General features: G+C 33.5%; 1 protein-coding gene across 1 annotated transcript; it reads right to left on the minus strand.

Moving 5' to 3' along the window:
• LOC123556693 (golgin subfamily A member 6-like protein 26) lies at positions 1-19,442 on the minus strand. Its single transcript, XM_053526841.1, has 7 exons — positions 19,367-19,442; positions 7,396-9,693; positions 6,856-7,054; positions 6,390-6,470; positions 4,101-4,190; positions 3,571-3,675; positions 1-2,694 (listed from the first exon to the last, which is right to left on the minus strand). Exons 2-7 carry the CDS (start codon positions 9,630-9,632, stop codon positions 2,503-2,505), a joined length of 2,904 nt encoding a protein of 967 aa, XP_053382816.1. The 5' UTR covers positions 9,633-9,693; positions 19,367-19,442; the 3' UTR covers positions 1-2,502.
• Positions 19,443-19,767: the final 325 nt, after the last annotated feature.

Raw genomic sequence — 19,767 nt, forward strand, 5'->3', positions numbered from 1 at the left:
TTTTATACACATCAAACTATAATTTCAGAAGTATATAGCTTTATAGAAAGTAAAACCTGGAAAATTCCACGAAATAAACATGTAGTACGCACTCTAACTAAATATACAAGCATTAATCAATGTGTGGTTTGCATCGCATTTCCCAATCAGACAAAAATATACATAATCATGAATCTGAAAAAGAGTTATTTCAGTCAAAAAATTATCATACTGAATCTTTATAAAATTTTGAAATGAACAGAAATTTGCAAGGTGAAATATGTTGATAAAGTAATACATGTAGATGGAAAAGAATATCCGGTGTCTATAGATATATTTGTGTTTCAAAGTAAGAAATATGTGAAAATCAAACAAAGCAATCTAAATACTGTGAGCAATATGACTATTACAGGTAACATAAAATTACAAATACAGGTTTTAAAAAATCAAAGTGCGAAAACAACAAATTACAGGAAAGGAAAACTATATGAAAAATATAAAAATGATTGTTTCCATTGAATAAATAAGTCAAAGAAAAGTCTCTAAATAAGGAATATATTTTACTCAGAAAGCATTAATATCCTTGGATGACTAACTTTCGTGGATTCTGTGGTTGCATCAAAACAAGAAACTAGTTTCATACGAATAAGAACAGCTCCCATTCCTTAACCCTTATCCTGCTAAATAATTATTTCTATAATGAACTTGTCCATCTTTCAATTTGGACAGTACCTTTAACTGTTAAAAGGGATGCTTACCAAAAATATACTGAGTGAATGGCGAACAGTGCAGGTCATGATCGGGCTGCACGGATGTGCAGGCTGATCCGTGCTGCTTGATCATGATCTGCACTTGTCGCAAAGGCAGAAACAAACGCGTTAAGCATGATAAGTTATATATTGGTTAAGTGAATAATCACAAATTCGTATCCAAAGTAAATACACGTTATGAGCAGAGCCATGAAATATTGTACACATGAAATTACATGATTTCACAGTATATTAAGCAATACAACAAAGGCATACAATTGCATATACGATTTAAAATTTAGTTTTACATATGGCACATTCATGTGTAGAAGACAGCAGCCATATCAAATAGTATTACAAGACATTTTAATAGCAAGACGTCATTACATTCGTCTAACAATTACCCACACCATATGAAGGAAAAAGCAATAATAGTATAAATTCCGCACGGTAACTCAAACGATAATATGTTGGATAATTATGATTTTTCTTCATTAAATCGTTTCCATACAGAAAATACTTTTGTATAACATTACAGTATGCACTTAACATTGACAACATTAACTTTCATTGACAACCTTTTTGAGTTCAACGATGCATGGCAACCATAACTAAACGATAATATAAACATGTTTGTCGTTTCAATTATCATGCGGGAGTAGTACTGATAATACAGATAATGACAACATTGATTACTTTATTGACAATGTCGTATTTACAATGACGACGAAGCGACATTAATAATAATAGTAATAACAAGTATTCACTCATCTTTTCTACTGGTTTATGAAATACATTTAACAACTCCGAAAAGAAAAATAAGATTTGTTTTTGTTTTTTAATTCAAAACCTCCCCTTTTCGTCTTTAAATAAATAGAGAAAATATGTCTGCTAACATCGGAGGACATCTTATATTTATGTCTAGTCATTGGTGTGCCATTTATTACTGGCGACAAGCCCAATATGCATTCATGTACAACAAAATGTTCAATAGACACACATTCAAAAGTAATACTAGAATCCCTTGATGGAGGGAAGAGTTGTGGGGAGGCCACAAACAGACACTGTTAACCTTTGATCTCAAAGATTGATGACATGAAGTAAGGGGTCTGAATGTTGCACATGACACACAAAGACATTGCGGGAAACATCTGTGCTGAGTAATAATAAAATGTCTTGATGTATAACAGAATTATTATAAGAAACATACATCTTGCTATTTGAAATCTAAGTATACAAAAAATAAAATGACGCGTGCATATACTATCAAGATAAACTAATTACTATTAACTAATTATCTGATTATTAGAGAAAAGAACAAGAATACATAGAAAAAAATATATCTGCGTAAGTACATATCATAAGAATGCGAGTTATACTGAAAAACCTAGTAAGATGCAAGGAAATTATGTAGAATTTACATGCATATTGACCAATATGGCCGATTATGTACCAATTTAAAGTCCGTTCAATAAATCTAGCATAATTACTAGAGATGAAAGCTCTTTATAGAATATGTAAACTCGTATAACATTATTCGTGTAATGTCCAGATGTTTGATTAATTGTTACAGATCTGTGTATTGTTTTGACGGGCAAATGCACTTTTTTCTTTTCGTTCTAGCAATAATTGTATCTATGATTAATATAGGAGTAGCAGTCTTCAATTTTGATAGTGACAAGTTTGTTTTAGTGCAAAACACTATGCATGCACTATAATATTCTGTAATTTGGTATCGGTATTTTGTACTGATTGTTTGTACTTATAACGTTTTCTACGTTGATTTCTTGCCTTTACCCTGAGCCACACCTTTTGCCAGTACTGGGCCACCTTCGTGTAAAAGCAGAGCAGGCCAGACTACATAGTCGACGTGTGTTCCACTACTGGTGTAGGGTTTGAACAAGTCCGTGTTGAATTTTGAACCTTGTCTTAGCTCGGGAGCAAATACAACAGGTGGGTCTTGGATCTGTAAGTATTGAATTCAAATGCAGACATTTGTAAGAATCAAGAGAAACTTTCTTTGAGATAGGTAGTCAATGGTTTTGATGATGTTATTATAAAGACTGTTGAAACAATTTCTGATGGCAAATCATACACAATTATGTATGTCAGTAAAGACCCCACTTGGGAAATAAAATTGTGGTCTCAGTTGACAAGTTATCTCATGTCACAGGTATTTATCCATCGTCAAACAGAAAAGAAAAACAGTGACCTTTATAAGCAGGTTTTTACAGTTTGTACCTGAATTAGAAGTTGGATTGTAGAACAGGTTAGATTCTAGAGAAAAATTCAATTTAACTGAACAATGAAAATTATTTTCTAAAGGCTTATACGTTTGAATTTTGTAAATCATGTTAAATACTTAGCCAAATGAATGGTTGTATTTATTTCGCTTAATATCATTTCTAAACTGAAATACCATAAAGGCATGTTTTACATTATCAACAAATCAACAATCTAAACAAAGATACTTTTTTGACTACTGATCGGTAAGTTATTCAAGACGTTTTTAAATAATTACATCGGAAAAAGACTTTCAATATTTGATTATATCCTGATAAACATGTGCTGAATCTAGACCGGCGACAATTATGTGGCTTAAACTATAGACTTGTGATTTATGTAACAAATCATGTCATAATAGAAGATTTAGACACAAAAACAGCATAGTCGGGAACACGTGAGAATTTCATGTATCTTTCGAGTTAAAGTCATTTTATCCATTTTGAGGACACTTTAAATTCTGAGTAGAAGAAAAGTCTCTGTCGGAGCAGGTTTGTAAACTATTTGTATCTGATCGCCTATATACTACGTAAAAATATAGAAATATATCAATACACACCGCCATGAACCAGCAAACTTCAAGACATTCTTTTGTAAATGAGCTGACTTGTTGTGCTGTTTTTATTGTTTCATCTGTTGACTGTCTAGCATGTGACATATACATCTGAAAACAAATATGTTTAGACAAGAAGCAAGGGGCACGCTGAGATAGTATTGTCGTATTCTGTAATATGATGCTAATTAAAATTAAAATTCACTTTTTAGCGTACATGTAATTGATATTCTACGTAAAAGTGTTCACAACTACATATTTATGTTTAATTTTTCAGCTTGAATAATTTAGTATGAATCTAAGTTCATAAATAAAATCTATAAGGAGACCCTTTGGAAGCATATAATCCTACCTAGCAAAATAAAAGCAGACACTATTTGACTGTATCTGTTCATGAGAGGTAAAGGAATGTGCAACACCCTTCACAGTCTCTAGGATGGACTAAAGCGAAATCCGATTATGATAAAACTAAATGTACTCCATGATCCCAAAAGACCAGTAATGCAAATTTCTGAAATCTAAGTCGAAATCATTACCTTATGCAAATTTCCTACGGCCATAGATGCCGTTGCTTTCCGGCAATCTTTTACGAGCTTGCCTAGATCAGCCGATATGCCTCCATCTTCCTATTATTAAACTTATATATTAATTTCATAGCTAGGATACGTAGATTTGCAAAATTCTCTGACAGTAACGAGTAATTACAGTTATGTTATATAATAAGATAGTTGACCCCTAACTGGCAATGAACGTATTCTCCGCAAGCGATTCTTCTGTTTTTAAGAAAGTCATGTGAAAGTTGCGCTATATATATGTTCAAAGAATTCCAAATTGCCTGGTGGAAAATAGGTCATTTCATCATAATTAACTTAAATGCATTTGTATATGTGTGTTGAATGAAAAACATGAGAATGTATGTGTTTAATAAAAAGCAAATTCTAGTAATGATATCTTAATTTCTCAAGTCTATAGATAAATTGCAATATTGTCACAAAAGTTCAAGGTTCTAAACTTATTTTATATTAACAAAGCAGAGGTCAATAATCTATTTTGTATGAAGTACGATACAAAAGAGGTGAAGAACAATTCGTATGGATAGTAGAACTTCAGTCAGGAAATAAATTTATTCGGATAACTTTTGTGCTGCTCCCGATGTTGGACTACTTTCTTCACTTTTTATTTATACTACCAGTACTTAAAATGATTGAATTGAAACAAAATGACTATAAAAAGAAACAAAAGTAATAAATTTCATATTTTTTTTTGTTTTACACACCTGTAATACCCGAAACCTCGTACACATATCTACGATAACGGCCGGTGTAATGAAGTATTTCGAATGAAGTATTTCGACCCCCATAGAATAACGACCCCCCGGTCATTATTCTATAGAAAATGTGACTCCTTTCCTGTAAAATATTGACTCCCCTTATAAAAAACTGACTCCCTTTGAAAACTCTATAGAATAACGACCCCCGGTCATTATTCTATAGAAAAACTGATCCCTCCAAGTAAAATACTGACTCCCTAAAGATGACTCCCTTCGAATCTCATAGAATAACGACCCCGGTTATTATTCTATAGAAAAAGTGACTCCTTCCATGTAAAATACTCACTGCCGAAATTACTACATTCGAACTCTCATACAATATCGATTCCCGGACATTATTCTATTTAAAAAAGTTACTCTTTCCGTGTAAAACACCCGCTCCTAAAAAGACTTTCGACGATAATATCTATTAAAAAGTGATCCCCAGCAAACCTAACGGACAATTTTACTAGATCTACAACTCTAATACCCTCCATTGCCAATAGTTAACATTTTGATTGTACTACTACTACTGGTGCCGCTACTTCTATTGCTATTACTACATGTACTTCTTCTTCTTCTACTACTACTACTACTACTACTACTACTTCTACTACTACTACTACAACTGCTACTACTGATACTACTATACCTGCTTCCACTAATACGTCTTGTACATCTACCTCTTCTTCTCCTGCTGCTGTTGTTGCTGTCACTTATTCCTCTGCTGCTGCTGCTGCTGCTGCTGCAACTGCCACTACCACTGCTACTACTACTACTACTACTACTACTACTACTACTTTCTATTGTTGCCGCTACCGTACTTTACTGCCACTGCTAAGTTCTATGCTAGCAGTTTCTTGTGCAGTTTTCTTCTGAAGAATTACTTCATACCGAAGTTTGCAGGGATTATTGACACTGGTGTGTTTTGTGAACGCATTGTGAATTGTTATTTTCCTGAAAAAAAATGTATACACCAAGATACAGCGTCTAGAAATAGAATCCCTTTTCCCGTTGCGGAATGCTCTGATTTCTGTGTCAAGTGATGGTATCTGGGGCTAATGGTCAAACGGAAGGACGGACGGACGGACGGACGGACGGACAAGAGCAAATCTATATGCCCCCCTCCCCCGAGTGGGGGCATAAAATGCAGCAATTAGGCCTTAGATACATGAGTTATCACTAAATTTGACCAAATGGCCGGGGGTCGTTTTTTTATGGGAGTCAATATTCTTCGTGAGGGTCAGTTTACTTCACGTAGGGGAGTCATAGTACTATGATCTGGAGGTCATAATACTATGACCGGGGGGTCACTTTTTCTATAGAATAATGACCGGGGGGTCATTATTCTATGGGGGTCGAAATACTTCATTACATCGGCCGTTATCGGATATGTGTACTTCGGTTTCGGGTTTTACAAGTGTGTAAAACAAAGAAATATGACATTCATTCCTTGACTCCCATGGAATTCGTCTTTCTTAGATATGACAAATGATAACATTTTTAGCATCCATACCTTATCGTTTGATAATGCTAGTACACGTCGTAATTCCTCCATTTGTTCATGGGCTTTGTTTCTGCAGAAAGTCATGGCATCCTATAGAAATAAATAATGCATCACTTTAGAAATGTTGATGCGTTAAAGATTTGTCATACTTTTTCATTTTCTGTAAATGTAAGCAATGCAAATGAGACTTTAGGTGTAAGTAATATTTTACAATCTTTCAGTTATTTTTCTTAATGAACCTAACTTTGTAAAATATTTCAATACATTTGAAAGTACTAAATTATTTTTTTTTGTCTCAGAAATCCATCCAAACAAAATTTCTTTGAATTAAAAGAAAGAAGACAGAAATTACATTAAAATGCTTAAAATGTTAAGTTTTCATATGTTAAAGCGGAAGCATCTCAAAGAAACGAGTCTATTTACAAAATTCTTATACATATAAGCTGCTTCATTTTAACTTGTTTTATATAAAAACCTTCAACATATGTAGAAGTGCTGCAATTGCATTTTCCTCTGTATGGAATCGCTTTTCAAGAATGTCAAATGCATCAGTCCATTGATTGTCATATAGTTCAGCATATCTTTCAGAGAGTTTTGTTGGACGATTCTTGTCGCTAAGGTCAGCAATATTCGGGTTGTTATCTGTCAGCATGTTTCCCATAGCTTTACTGAGCCTTTGAGATATATGGAATTCAAATAAATTAACTTGACGTATCGTTCAAAAATATGCAGTTAATGAAATAAATAAATTTTACACATGAGTTTCAGTGATCAGCTGTTACTATGAGGATAACTTATCGCCTATTGAAGTTACTGACGTCCGGTAAAGGAATAATAACGTCTTAAACATTAACAATGACGTAATACTTATACTTTATATTAGTACTGTTCAATTGTTTTAGAGTTTTTTAACACAATCGTCAAAGTTTATTTATAAGTATCCTTTTTGCAGAAGAAAGTTTGTCATAACTGCAGTACAAAGATGCAGAAAAAGCATTAATCTATGTATGTTTACCTTGTTTTTGTTTCATCAAGCTCAATTTTTGTTTCTTGCAGTTTGGTCAAAGACTGATCCAGTTGATCTGTCAGTTCGATAACCTTGCTTTCCATTTCCATAACATCTCTGTTTGGTTCTTTTGTCACAGGAACGCCAATCGTTTTACTGTTTAATCCTTCCTCTAGATGTTTAATTTTCAAATTACGATGTTCAATATCCTCCTCCAACAGCTTACCCTTCGTCTTTAGCGACGCGATGATTCCTTCCATTTCAGATTCCTTTTCTTGCATCTTTTCAAAAGCACGTTGCCGTTGATCTCTCTCTTTGTATAACTGACAATCTTTTTCTTTAACTTTCTTTTCCAAAAGTTCATTTTTATCACACGTTTCTTTCTTTTTGTAGCCTAGGTCTTTTATCGTCATATCACGATGTTCGACTTCATTTTTAAGATCCTGCGTCTTTTTCTTTAGTGAAGCTATGATTTCATTCATTTCGGACTCTTTCCTATCTAGTGTCTGTTTCAGCTGATGTCTCAGGTCAGAAATTTGGTCATCTTTTTGCCTCATCACAGTGTTTGATTGCCGTTTATCTCCGTCATTTGTTGCGGTTCTTTTACTATCTAACATTTCCTCCAGATTTTTGACTTTCTCATTACAGCGCTCAACTTCTGCTTGAAGATGTTGATTCGTCATATCACGATGCTTAATATCATTTTCAAGATCTTGCGTCTGTTTCTTTAGCGAAGCAATGATTTTATTCATTTCAGACTCTTTCCTTTCCAATGTCATCAATGTCTTTTTCAGCTGATCTCTCAGGTCTAGAATTTCTTCATCTTTTTGTTTCTTCACACGGTGAGCTTGCCGTTCATTTCCGTCATTTGTAGCGGTTCTTTTACCAACTAACATTTCCTCTAGATGTTTGATATTTAAATCACGATGTTCTATATCCTTCTCAAGAAGCTTAACTTTTCCCTTAAGCGACGCGATGATTTCTTCCATTTCAGCTTCTTTTTCTTGCATGTTTTTAAAAGCATGCTGTCGCTGATCTCTCTCTTTATATAACTGGCAATCCTTTTCCTTAACTTTATTTTCCAAAAGCTCATTTCTATCACACGATTCTTTCTTTTTATAGCCTAGGTCTTTAATTGTCATATCACGGTGTTCAACCTCATTTTCAAGATCCTGCGTCTTTTTCTTTAACAAAGCAATGGTTGCATTAATTTCAGACTCTTTCCTTTCAAGTGTCATCAATGTCTGTTTCAGCTGATGTCTCAGGTCTAGAATTTCTTCATCTTTTTGTTTCATCACACGGTGAGCTTGCCGTTCATTTCCGTCATTTGTAGCGGTTCTTTTACTAACTAACATTTCCTCTAGATGTTTGATTTTCTCATAACAGCGCTCAACCTCTGCTTGATGAAGATGATTCTTCTCTTTAAGAGATCTCACGGCTTTATCCATTTTTTCCTCTGCTTCTTGTTTTTTATTGATTTCGATCTCTTTACTCTCAGATATCTTTTCTAGCTCTTTTATTTTTTTATCAAGACATTCTATCTCTGCCTTAAGTAAAGCGATTCCTTTATTAAAGGCAGTCCCTTTATCACTCCATTGCGTCATACAGTGTTGCATTCGTTCTTTCTCGGAAGAAAATCCGTTATATTTGTAGCGCAACCATGTGTCTTCGTAGTCTTCATTTCTTTTATTTATTTCAGTACTTCTCATTATTTCCAGCAGAGTTTTAAACTCCCATTCTTGATAATGAATTTGTTTATCTTGTAACGTCATACATACATTCTTTTCAGCTTCTGATTGGCGCCATTTATGCTCAGTTTGATGTAGCTGGCGTTCCATATGATATAACCTATCATTCTGTCCATGCAGTTCACGAACTAATCGTTCATTTTTCTCAATCAATGCATCATTTCTATAGCCAAACACTTCTTCAAGGCATTTCATTCTTCCCTCAAGGCTCATAATTGTTCTCTTAAGATTCTGATTTTCTTTTTTTTCTTGTGACCGGATAGTATTAGTATATTTTAGGTAGTCATTAGCATTTGCCTCTTGCTGTTCAAGGAATTTTCTCAGCTGAAAAGGCTGTGGTGGAACTTGTGTAAATTTGAGTTCGATTGATGCATTAGCGCCATTATGGTAGAGGTTTTTGTATGATCTAAAAAGATATCCTTCTTTACAATGATCTTCTCTTCCAACAGGACCGATTCTCCACAAGTCCATACTTTGAAATCTGCTTGTTCTTGCCATGATCAATGACAAATGCTACACCATTTTGCATTGCAACTCCATGAACATGCATGCTGAATTACTAGAAGGAAAGCGATGTACAAATGTATATATAAAATATCCGAATGCTTGTATATGTACAAAACGGATAATAAAGCCAGAAATTTTTTTTATTTATTTTGTTGGGTTTAACGTCGTATCGACACAGTTATAGGTCATATGGCGACTTTCCAGCTTTGGCGGTGGAGGAAGACACCAGGTGCCCCTCCATGCACTATCTAATCATGAGCGGGCACCTGGGCAGAACCACTGATCTGCCGTAAGCCCTCACATGAATAATTCAACGCCCCAAGTGAGGCTCGAACCCTCATCGATAAGGGGTAAATGATTTGTAGTCAGCGACCTTAACAACCCGGCCACGGAGACCCCAAAGCCGGAAAAAGATTGAAAGGAGGCACTGTTTAATAGTGAAAATTTATATTTCCAACTAGTTTCTTCCCCTTTATTAGAAATATGTTAAGAAAGTATCGAGATAGACTGAAAAGACAAAAATTTTAACGGCGTTAAATTAAAAAAGATCGAATATAAACAATACGTATTTGAGATCTTATCACCATCACCACTGAAACCCAAGTAGCGAGTCTAAAATCATGCCATTTTAGCAACATTACATCTTCTTGATACGAGGTTCGTTCATTAAATACGTAGACTTTGTTTAAACAATATTTATGTCCCTAATATGTATCATACAAACATATATTAATGTGACAGGATTGAGGTGTAAGCGAGAAGCTTGTTAAAATACGTAGACTTTGTTTAAACAATATTTATGTCCCTAATATGTATCATACAAACATATATTAATGTGACAGGATTGAGGAGTAAGCGAGAAGCTTGTTAAAATACGTAGACTTAACTGCAATAACTTCAAAACTAGCCAATACATACGTCTTAAGTTTGTATTATTTTAAAACATAGTACATGTATATCTATTACGTATGTACTAAAACTTACATTGTTACTGTTCAGAATGTTTGTGCTATGATCATGTGTTTAAGTAAGGGGTTTATTGTGCCGCTCACCTCAGCGATGTGTTCATAACGTCCACTTCGTTTACAACATTTAAAACTCAGTGCATAAGAATATTCATTTTCAACAAGATATCAACCTTAACGAGAAATTGTTAGTCCTCTATACAGAATGAATGAGTGTATCTCCACCACGTTCACAACCATCACTCCCTAATGGTTTGTGCAACTTATAGATATAATTTATAACATTCAGAAGAAATGATAAATGCATATTTATTATGTCCCTTTATGTATTTTCATTCATTCCGTACAGTCTGGTGGTTTCAGTCCGTGAAAAAAGTTTATGACGGCCGGAATGTTAATGCTTGAAGACTTTATTAAAGTTTAAACATCCCTGGTTCATCTGGGTGCTGTCTCCAAAACATATATATGACCACTATATGCAAATTATAGAGGTCAAAAGGTCATGCATTAAAACTGATATTTTCACATAATTTTCGGCACTGATGCAATGATTCATGAATTATTTCACATTGTACAGGATTTGATTTACAATTATAGGTTTAAATAAACCGTACACTTGTATTATGACTCGCACTCGAAAACGCATTGTATGCTCATATATAAAGGTTAAAGGTCATAGGGTATATATACAGAACAAAATAGCTAACCGCAATTGCTAATTTTCCAATATCTTTGCAAATTCTGTATTCAATTTACTAACGCGCCCCATTTGTAAAAATTCACAAAAACACATAAAAGCTGTGTTTGAGTAAACAAGTGAATATCATTTGTAAGAATAAGAACTGTTCATACTAATTTTTTTTGTTAAATATGACACGAATGAAGAATGCTGTTTCTAGAAAAAGCGAGTTAACGAAGTTATTTCATTATCTTCCCAAAATACGTTTTCGTTTTTAGTATGTACATGCACATTGTAAACATTTTTGTTTACTTTTTGTGACCTGTCAAAAATTGGTTGAAATCGTAAAATGAATGAATATTATATCTGAAGACTTGTTTTGGTTTTGTAGAAAGTTCGGCATTTTATCAATGACATATTGTTCTGAATGTACACTACATTTCAAGAAGTATTTTATGTTATATTTTTAAGATACTGTCAAGCAAATATGGGGGTACTTCGCTATTTTGTTCAGTATAAATTAGTTATATACAATTTCAGAAAAGCGTTTATTTTACAGATTAAAAACGTCCCAGTAAATCTTTATGTAATATTTGCATACACATTATCATGAAATACTGTTGAAGTTCACCTTCTGGCAGGACATGTTGTAAAGTTTTAAATGTTTCTTTTCGTTGCTTTATTAGCTCGACTTTTCGAAGAAAAAGTAGAGCTATTGCACTCGCCCCAGCGCCGGAGTCGGCGTCGCCGTTGGTTAAAGCTTTTGATAAAGTCAAATATCTCGGTATCTATCGAAGCTATTGACTTGAAACTTAAAATAGTTATTTACTATCAAAGTCTACACCAGGAGAAACAATCCCCATAACTCTGGTTTGAATTATATGGAGTTATGCCCCTTTTTGACTAAGAATTTTGGTTAACGTTTTTGAAAAAGTCAAATATTTCTGTTGCTATCAAAGCTATTGACTTGAAACTTTAAGTAGTTACTTACTACCAAATTCTACACCAGGCGAAACAAACTCCCTTATTCTGATTTGAATTTTTACAGAGTTATGCCCCTTGTTCACTTAGATTTTTTTTGGTTAAAGTTTTATAAAGTTTTTACTGGCAAAGCTCTAATTCAGAGTCAAGCAATGAGAAAAGTCTTACGGACAGCTCTGACTTGTTTTAATTCGGGGTAAGACTTCTTAACCAAATATTCCTGATTTCTTGTTAAGAAATCCTTTATCTAACTAATGCAATCAGTTGGATCGTACAGGTGCTTCTCAGATTAAATGTCACAAATATATGTCGAAGGTCGCAGTAAGTGCTATGAAATATAAATAAACATGATCATATTGCCTACTGAAAAGTTACATAACCTTGTATATAAAAGATATATTTATCAACTACAACAATGCTTACTTTTATTGATAAACCATTCAATCACGTTAATATTTGACAGAACAGAAAACAATTGCCAATAAATTATTCTTTTCTCTTTTCAGAAGGGTAAGGTATATGATTTCATTCTATGATTAAAAATCGTGTTGTATCCGAAATAAGGCTTTAACACAAATAAACGCATACTCTTTTGAAAGATTCAGGATATAGGCTTGTTTAGTTATGTAAGCTATATAAACTTGAATACCTTAACCCTGCAGAATAGAAACGATTATAATAAACAATTTGTTATCTGACTTTCTATTGCATTTAACGGAAGATATTTCTAAAAGTGGCACATACAAAACCGTTCACTGTCAAGAGCTTTGCTGGCTTAATATAACAAAAAGGGTATAAACTGGTATAGACAGTTTCCTGCACATTGTATCTCCTCTCATTGTGTGAAATCAAATGTCAACTTGATACCTTGAATAATTTTCACTTATGTTCAGGACAAGCAAAATTTGATATGATAAAAGAATGTGGTTTGTTGGTGTACAATTCCTTAAATTGTTCTCTTAAGAAACAATCCCTTAAACCATTTCTTGGAAAATCTTTTAAAATGTATTAAAAGGGGGTAATTTAAGTGACAGACTGTGAAACTATAAGAGTTATTTTTCTTTTCAAGTAAATTTAAATGTATCTATCCCTGTATGCAGTTTATACAAACTTCTTTACCCATTTGTAATGTTCAGGACAAATACATTTGATAAAGGGAGATAATTGGACAAAGTAAGCACGATGGCATCATTTCCTCTCAATGTACCTTGTCAAAATGTGAAAAAGTTCCAGAAAATCCCTTAGATAATTTTGGAGTTGTCCTAACACAAATATTAATTATGAAGAAAGCAATGTTAAGTTATGGTTCTTGTACACAAGAACGCCTCTTAATGTCCTCTAATTTTGTATGCACATTGAATAAAGTCTCTTCAGCACTTTTAGAGTTATATAGCCTGGACAACTCAATTAGATAAAATAAGAGAAGTCGAAAAGGTTCTTGAACACAGCAATTTCCCTTAATGTCACCCATTTTTGTCTTTGTATGCAGTTTCCTTCGCACGTTTACACCAAATGCTACTAAGGATGATCAAAGTAGATGATTGGTAAAGTCAAACAATATACTGTTACCAATGTCATCCGTCTAGGGGCATTTTTCACAAACCGCGTGCTAATACAGCATTTTCTTTTCAAAGTAGCTGTGGGGGGCATATGTATATAATTTTAACTATATACATGATATAATTCATGAAGAGGTATGTACTATTAAATTGTCTGGAAATCTATAATTGCTGAATGCTTCAAATGTTAATATCTGCATTTTAAAGAACGAATGTGATTGTATTTTTATATTGGTAGAAATAAAAAATAAAAATGTAATTAAATAATATTATAAAAATATCATATTTAAGGATAGTAATTAATAAACAAATGAAATACAAGATATTTATATGGTACTAATGAATAAAACAACAGTGAAAGTTAATACCAGTGTTGGTCAATACAGATCTGCACTGCATATTAACGTATTGTTTTGCAATCATAACAATGCTGTATTACCTATATATACAATAAAGTTGTGACTTGCGTCTGTGTTCATATACTGGAAATGTAATATTATTAATAGCCTTTTTTTATATATCTATCAGAACCAATCGTAATTTCATTTTTGAATTAGTTCTAAAACTGATGGAAAACACACTTATTATACTATATGATATAAAAAGGAAGTAATTTCATCTACTAACAAACAGGAAACTTAATTTGGGTGCATGTGACCTTGACCTTGGCACATGTCATATTGTTTATAATGGTGAATATTTAAGTGGCGTCGGTGGAATATATCAAATTGCAAGTCAATATATGTATTATGTAAGGATGATGTCGGCTGTATGTGGGAGTCGCTAAAACATGTACCTGTACTTGTAAACTCATAATTACAGAACAATATTCAATATTGTCAAATAATTCGTTTATGTGAAGTTAGCAGAAAAGCATCGTGACGATGACATGTTTGTCATAGTATGGGGTCGGTTAAACCCCCTCTGAGAAAACTGGTTGGATCCGCGCATGGTTCATATAAACTTTCGGAACTATTTAACTGCGTTCCTATAGGAAAATTCATCTAGGTTATCGGTATATAACACAAGATTTACTTGTTTTGATATAAAAGTTTGCAAAAAGGTAAAGTTTCTTGTTTAAAGTTGGAAGTGGGCGAAAGTCTCCACCTGTAAAGGATGGAAAAACTTATTTCCAGTGGAGCCGACGACAGGTGTGATATTTACCTTCCCAGCGTCCAGTCTCGGGCGACAGTGCTGGAAACAGTACCAGTACTGATATGAACACTAAACGGGATATCAGCCACGACCTTGAATCGAACCTAGACCGCTGGAGTTGTAGCCCAGCATTGTAGCCCGAACCTGATAACGTCCGGAGCCGAGCCAGGTAAACTTTCTCCATCTTAGGCACTGACCTATTATTCTATTTATCTTGTCATTACTTCATTTTCCGATATTTGGCAATTTATTTACAAAAATAAGTGTGCGAAAACCGCTTTAATGACGTCATATTCGTAATGACGTCACTTATATAATGACGTGATTACCGGCAAAATCGCAATAACGTCTTCGTTTTTGAATAAAAACTCATTATTTGACCACTCATTTTCTTAGTTCGGACATTTCCAACACAACGATGATGGTTTCGTTGCAAAATTTCTTATGACAACAATATCGATCATAAGGTCACATGATCAACTGACCGTATATCACTGGTCACATGATCAACTGACCGTATATCAAGAAAGATATACGGCACCTGATATCGGGTCGAAAATACTGCAAGTGACAGGATAAAAGTAAGTAGTATGTTTTCTCTCGATTATGATTTTCCTTTACATTGCTAACATGGGTGCTTCGTGGGCTTGTTTATTGACTTATAAAATTTTAAGACAAAACGGGATATCAGCCACGACCTTGAATCGAACCTAGACCGCTGGAGTTGTAGCCCAGCATGCTAACCACTGCGCCACTTACTCTCTATCAATAGAGAGTTTTAATGAACAAAGGACATAATCTAATTAAGTTACGTATGTACTATATAAATACGTATGTACTATATATGTATATATTACGTATGTACTATATATGTATGTAATAAGCTGCATCTGGCGAAAGCATGCACATAAAAGTAATTTACATAAAGAATTATTTAAAAGTCATTTAGAGATGCTTGTTAACTAAGCACTGAATCTTAATGCTCATTGTGTAACTTTGAAAAGTTTGTCAGTCTTAAGTGTTATAATGTAACGTAGATTTTGGTGAAATAAATGGTACGCTAAAAAAGCATGATATACTAGAACTCAGTGGTAGACAGTCATTGCTCAAAGTGTGGTAAATTGTGGGAGGGGGCATTTTATTCATTAAAATTATGTAAAAGCGACTTGTAATAAGAACTCACAAATATAAAAAGAAATCGAAGTAATCCTGTGTTATACAGTACATTTTTCAAAAGCAAATATAGGTATCGGTGCATACGTTACCATGAAAGCATGCGGAAATTAAACAAGAGCACTGCCTTGCGGATGCAGATGCTCATCTGAATTTTTGTCTCTATATAATAGAAATATTGTCATACCCATGATATTGTATGTCCAAAAGGGGTCGTAATTCTTGCAAAAAAACAAAAACAATGTAGACTTACTGTACTTGCTGTGCAGAGTCAGATTTAAATGGCGAATAACTGCTCTAAGTTTTAAAGCAATAGCTTTAACCGTTAATGAGAAAAGTTGAACAAAACGCAAAATTTAACAAAGAAATCTGATATTTTCTAAGTCCAAAAGGTGTCATAATTCTTGCAAAAAGCAGGATGGAGTTATGTTTCTTGCTTTACAGAGTCAGCTTTGATGGTTAATAAGTGTTGCAATTTTTAAAGCAATAGCTTTGATAGTTTAGGAGAAAAGCTGACCTAAACACAAAACTTAACCAAGAAATCTGATATTTTCTATGTCCAAGAGGGGTCATAATTCTTGCAAAAAGCAGGATGGAGTTATGTTTCTTGTTATACAGAGTCAGCTTTTGATGGTTAGCAAGTGTTGCAAGTTTTAAAGCAATAGCTTTGATAGTTTTGGAGAAAATTGACCTAAACGTAAATTTTAAGTAGGAAATCTGATATTTTTTAGTCCAAAAGGGGCCATAATTCTTGCAAAAAGCAGAATGGAGTTATGTTCCTTGCTGTACAGAGTCAGCTATTGATGGTGAACAAGTGTTGCAAGTGTTAAAGTAATAGCTTCGATAGTTTAGGAGAAAAGTTGACCTAAACATATAACTTAACCAGGCATCGCCGACGCAGTGTAATTTTCAAATAATCAGATGAGCTAAAAAGGAACCCCATATTCTATAACAATGCTTAAGATATCTTTGTTAAATTATATGCAGACAAAGGGAATATACAACTATCAAAGATCATATGTTGTGCTGTACATGATATATATTGATGATAACGTAAGTGTCAAGGCTCTGAGGTCTGATTTAACAAGTACATAATACGGTAAATATTAATCTTTATGTCTATAGTATTGATTGTGCCCATCTGCTGATATGTTTTCTCAAGTTACAATTGAACAATCCCTTAAGCAAGTAGAGTACCACAGACCTTTTGACAAAAGCTTTATAACGATCAACTGATGCCCGTAACGTAAGTACTATTTAGACCACAGAATAGAAAGTAATGTTATTTAGTGTTTAACGATATTGTTCAGACAACTAAATTCTATAAAGGGAGATAATTTAAAAATGAGCGAGATAGACTCATGATTTTATACACTTCAGTTTCTTTTAATGGTCATTATCGTTGTGAGAAATTTCAACAAAAGTGATTAGTTAAATTTGGAGTTATTCTTTGGAAAAGAAATGTTATACGTAAGTTTAATAAAGGGAGATAATTCAAAAAGTAAGCTAGATAAATTTATTAAACTTGTACAAAGCACTTTTCCTTAATGTCCTTAATCTTTTTATGAAGTTTGAATAAATTCCATTCATCACTTTTCGATAACATATTAATGGTATCTATAGATGACATTGTCTCAACGTAAATAGATAAAGTGCATGATCTTTGACTCAATTTTAGACATTGTTTCTATTTGTCATGTTGTGTTTTAGCTTTGCATCATTTCTAAATGACTAAAAAATAGTTTCATAATACATTTAGGGCACAATTTTCCAGAAAATTTGCCAGTACATAATCATTGAAATAAAAGCTTCACAAAAAACCCCGCAAAATCAGAATTTCTTAGCATGATCTTTTGACCTCTCTAATTTACATAAAATATCGTTATATTTTTGGAGACAGCTATTAAAGTAATCGGTAAGGTCCAAGCTTCAACAAATATGTTGTCTTCGGGCATTAACATACCGGCCCTCATAAAATGATTTCTAGAGCACTTTTTGAAAAAATTTTGAAAAAGACGTTAAACCCGAACACACACACACTTTTGTCACTAAAACCACCTGACTAGTAATGATAGGGGAAAATTACGGGAAATTGCTAATCATAACTGACTATGTGACAAAAATCAAAATACCTAGTTAACGCAAGTGAATATGCGAATTGCAGTAATTGGCACCAACAAGCAGTTTTGTCCTGTTAAGATACTTAACAGGATAACACACAGTTTTGTCACTTGCCAGATAATAATTAAATAAATGACATTTTTACAAAAAAAAAATCGAGATAGATAAGTGAATATGTGGTTGGCAGAAATATGCGACCACAGATATCACTAGTTTTTCCTGACAAACATTTTGTACACAATAAGTCATGTATAAATCCCGCACGATAACTCAAACGACAGCATGTTTGATAATTATGATTTTTCTTCATTAAAACGTTTCAATACAGAAAATATTTTTGTATAACATTACAGTATGCACTTAACTTCTTTCATTGACAGCCTTTGAGATCAACGATGCACGGAAAATATGCACGGAAAATGCAACATTTCAAATCGAAAGTAGCAGATTTTAACAGTAAATGTCACATACCCGATGATACCCCGGATGCCCCTCCGTGCATTATTTAGGGTACCTGGGTAATACCACCGTAAACTATCTGGCTGGCTACCTCGCATGAAAGAACTCTTCATCCTAAGGGATGTTTCGAACCCACGGCGGTAAGGGGCAAGTGATAAGAGGCCAGCGAACTTAATCACTCGCCGCAAGAATTTGATTGATAAGTAATATAATTAGATACAACTATTACTTTTATCATTGTAATTTATGCAAACAGTGCAATATGCCAGGTTTTATATAAAATGCAACATAAAGTATAATGTGATCCCCTGGGCCACTATAAGAAAATAAGACACATTTCATTCTACTTATTGTATTTTTTTAAGTAAAAGGGAAGTGTGCATAGTTACCATAATGATTTAAGATATGTTACAAACGATTAGGCTGTTTCGTGTATCGTTTAGACTTCATTATATTTAGAATTGCACCTTTAAGTTTATAGTATACATGTATATATATTTCAGTGCATACTTGTATCTATGACAAACGTATATATAATGTAAATGTTCTCATAAGAAAATGCTTGCCGAAAAACAAGACATACATAAAATGTTAACGAATTGGCTATATCAATATTATTCTAATGGTACTTACAATACAATTTTTATCCATTTTTAGGCTAAGTTTGTTCTATTCCGCAGGCGAATATGAGATAACGATTAAGTGTACCTTGATTTTTGGTAAATGCAATTTACTTCCTTTTCCGAATAACAACTGATCTTACAATCGATTCATTTGTTGATTTATGGTTGGATATTTTGAATGCCATTTTAAATTCGATATTGATCATATGGTATAAAATTACCTTTTCGCAAAGTGCTGAAATGTTTGGGCATAGTGATAGTATATTAATATGTTTCAATGTTGGCAAAAAAATATATATCATACCAGATTTATACAGCGCCCATTTCATGCAAAACATGTTTTGATGCGTATTACAAAGACAGCCACTGGTGGAGCCAAAATCAACCTCTACTTTTACATGCCCGAAGTGT

This window comes from Mercenaria mercenaria, chromosome 16 (assembly GCF_021730395.1).
Source record: "Mercenaria mercenaria strain notata chromosome 16, MADL_Memer_1, whole genome shotgun sequence".
Taxonomy (NCBI): domain Eukaryota; kingdom Metazoa; phylum Mollusca; class Bivalvia; order Venerida; family Veneridae; genus Mercenaria; species Mercenaria mercenaria.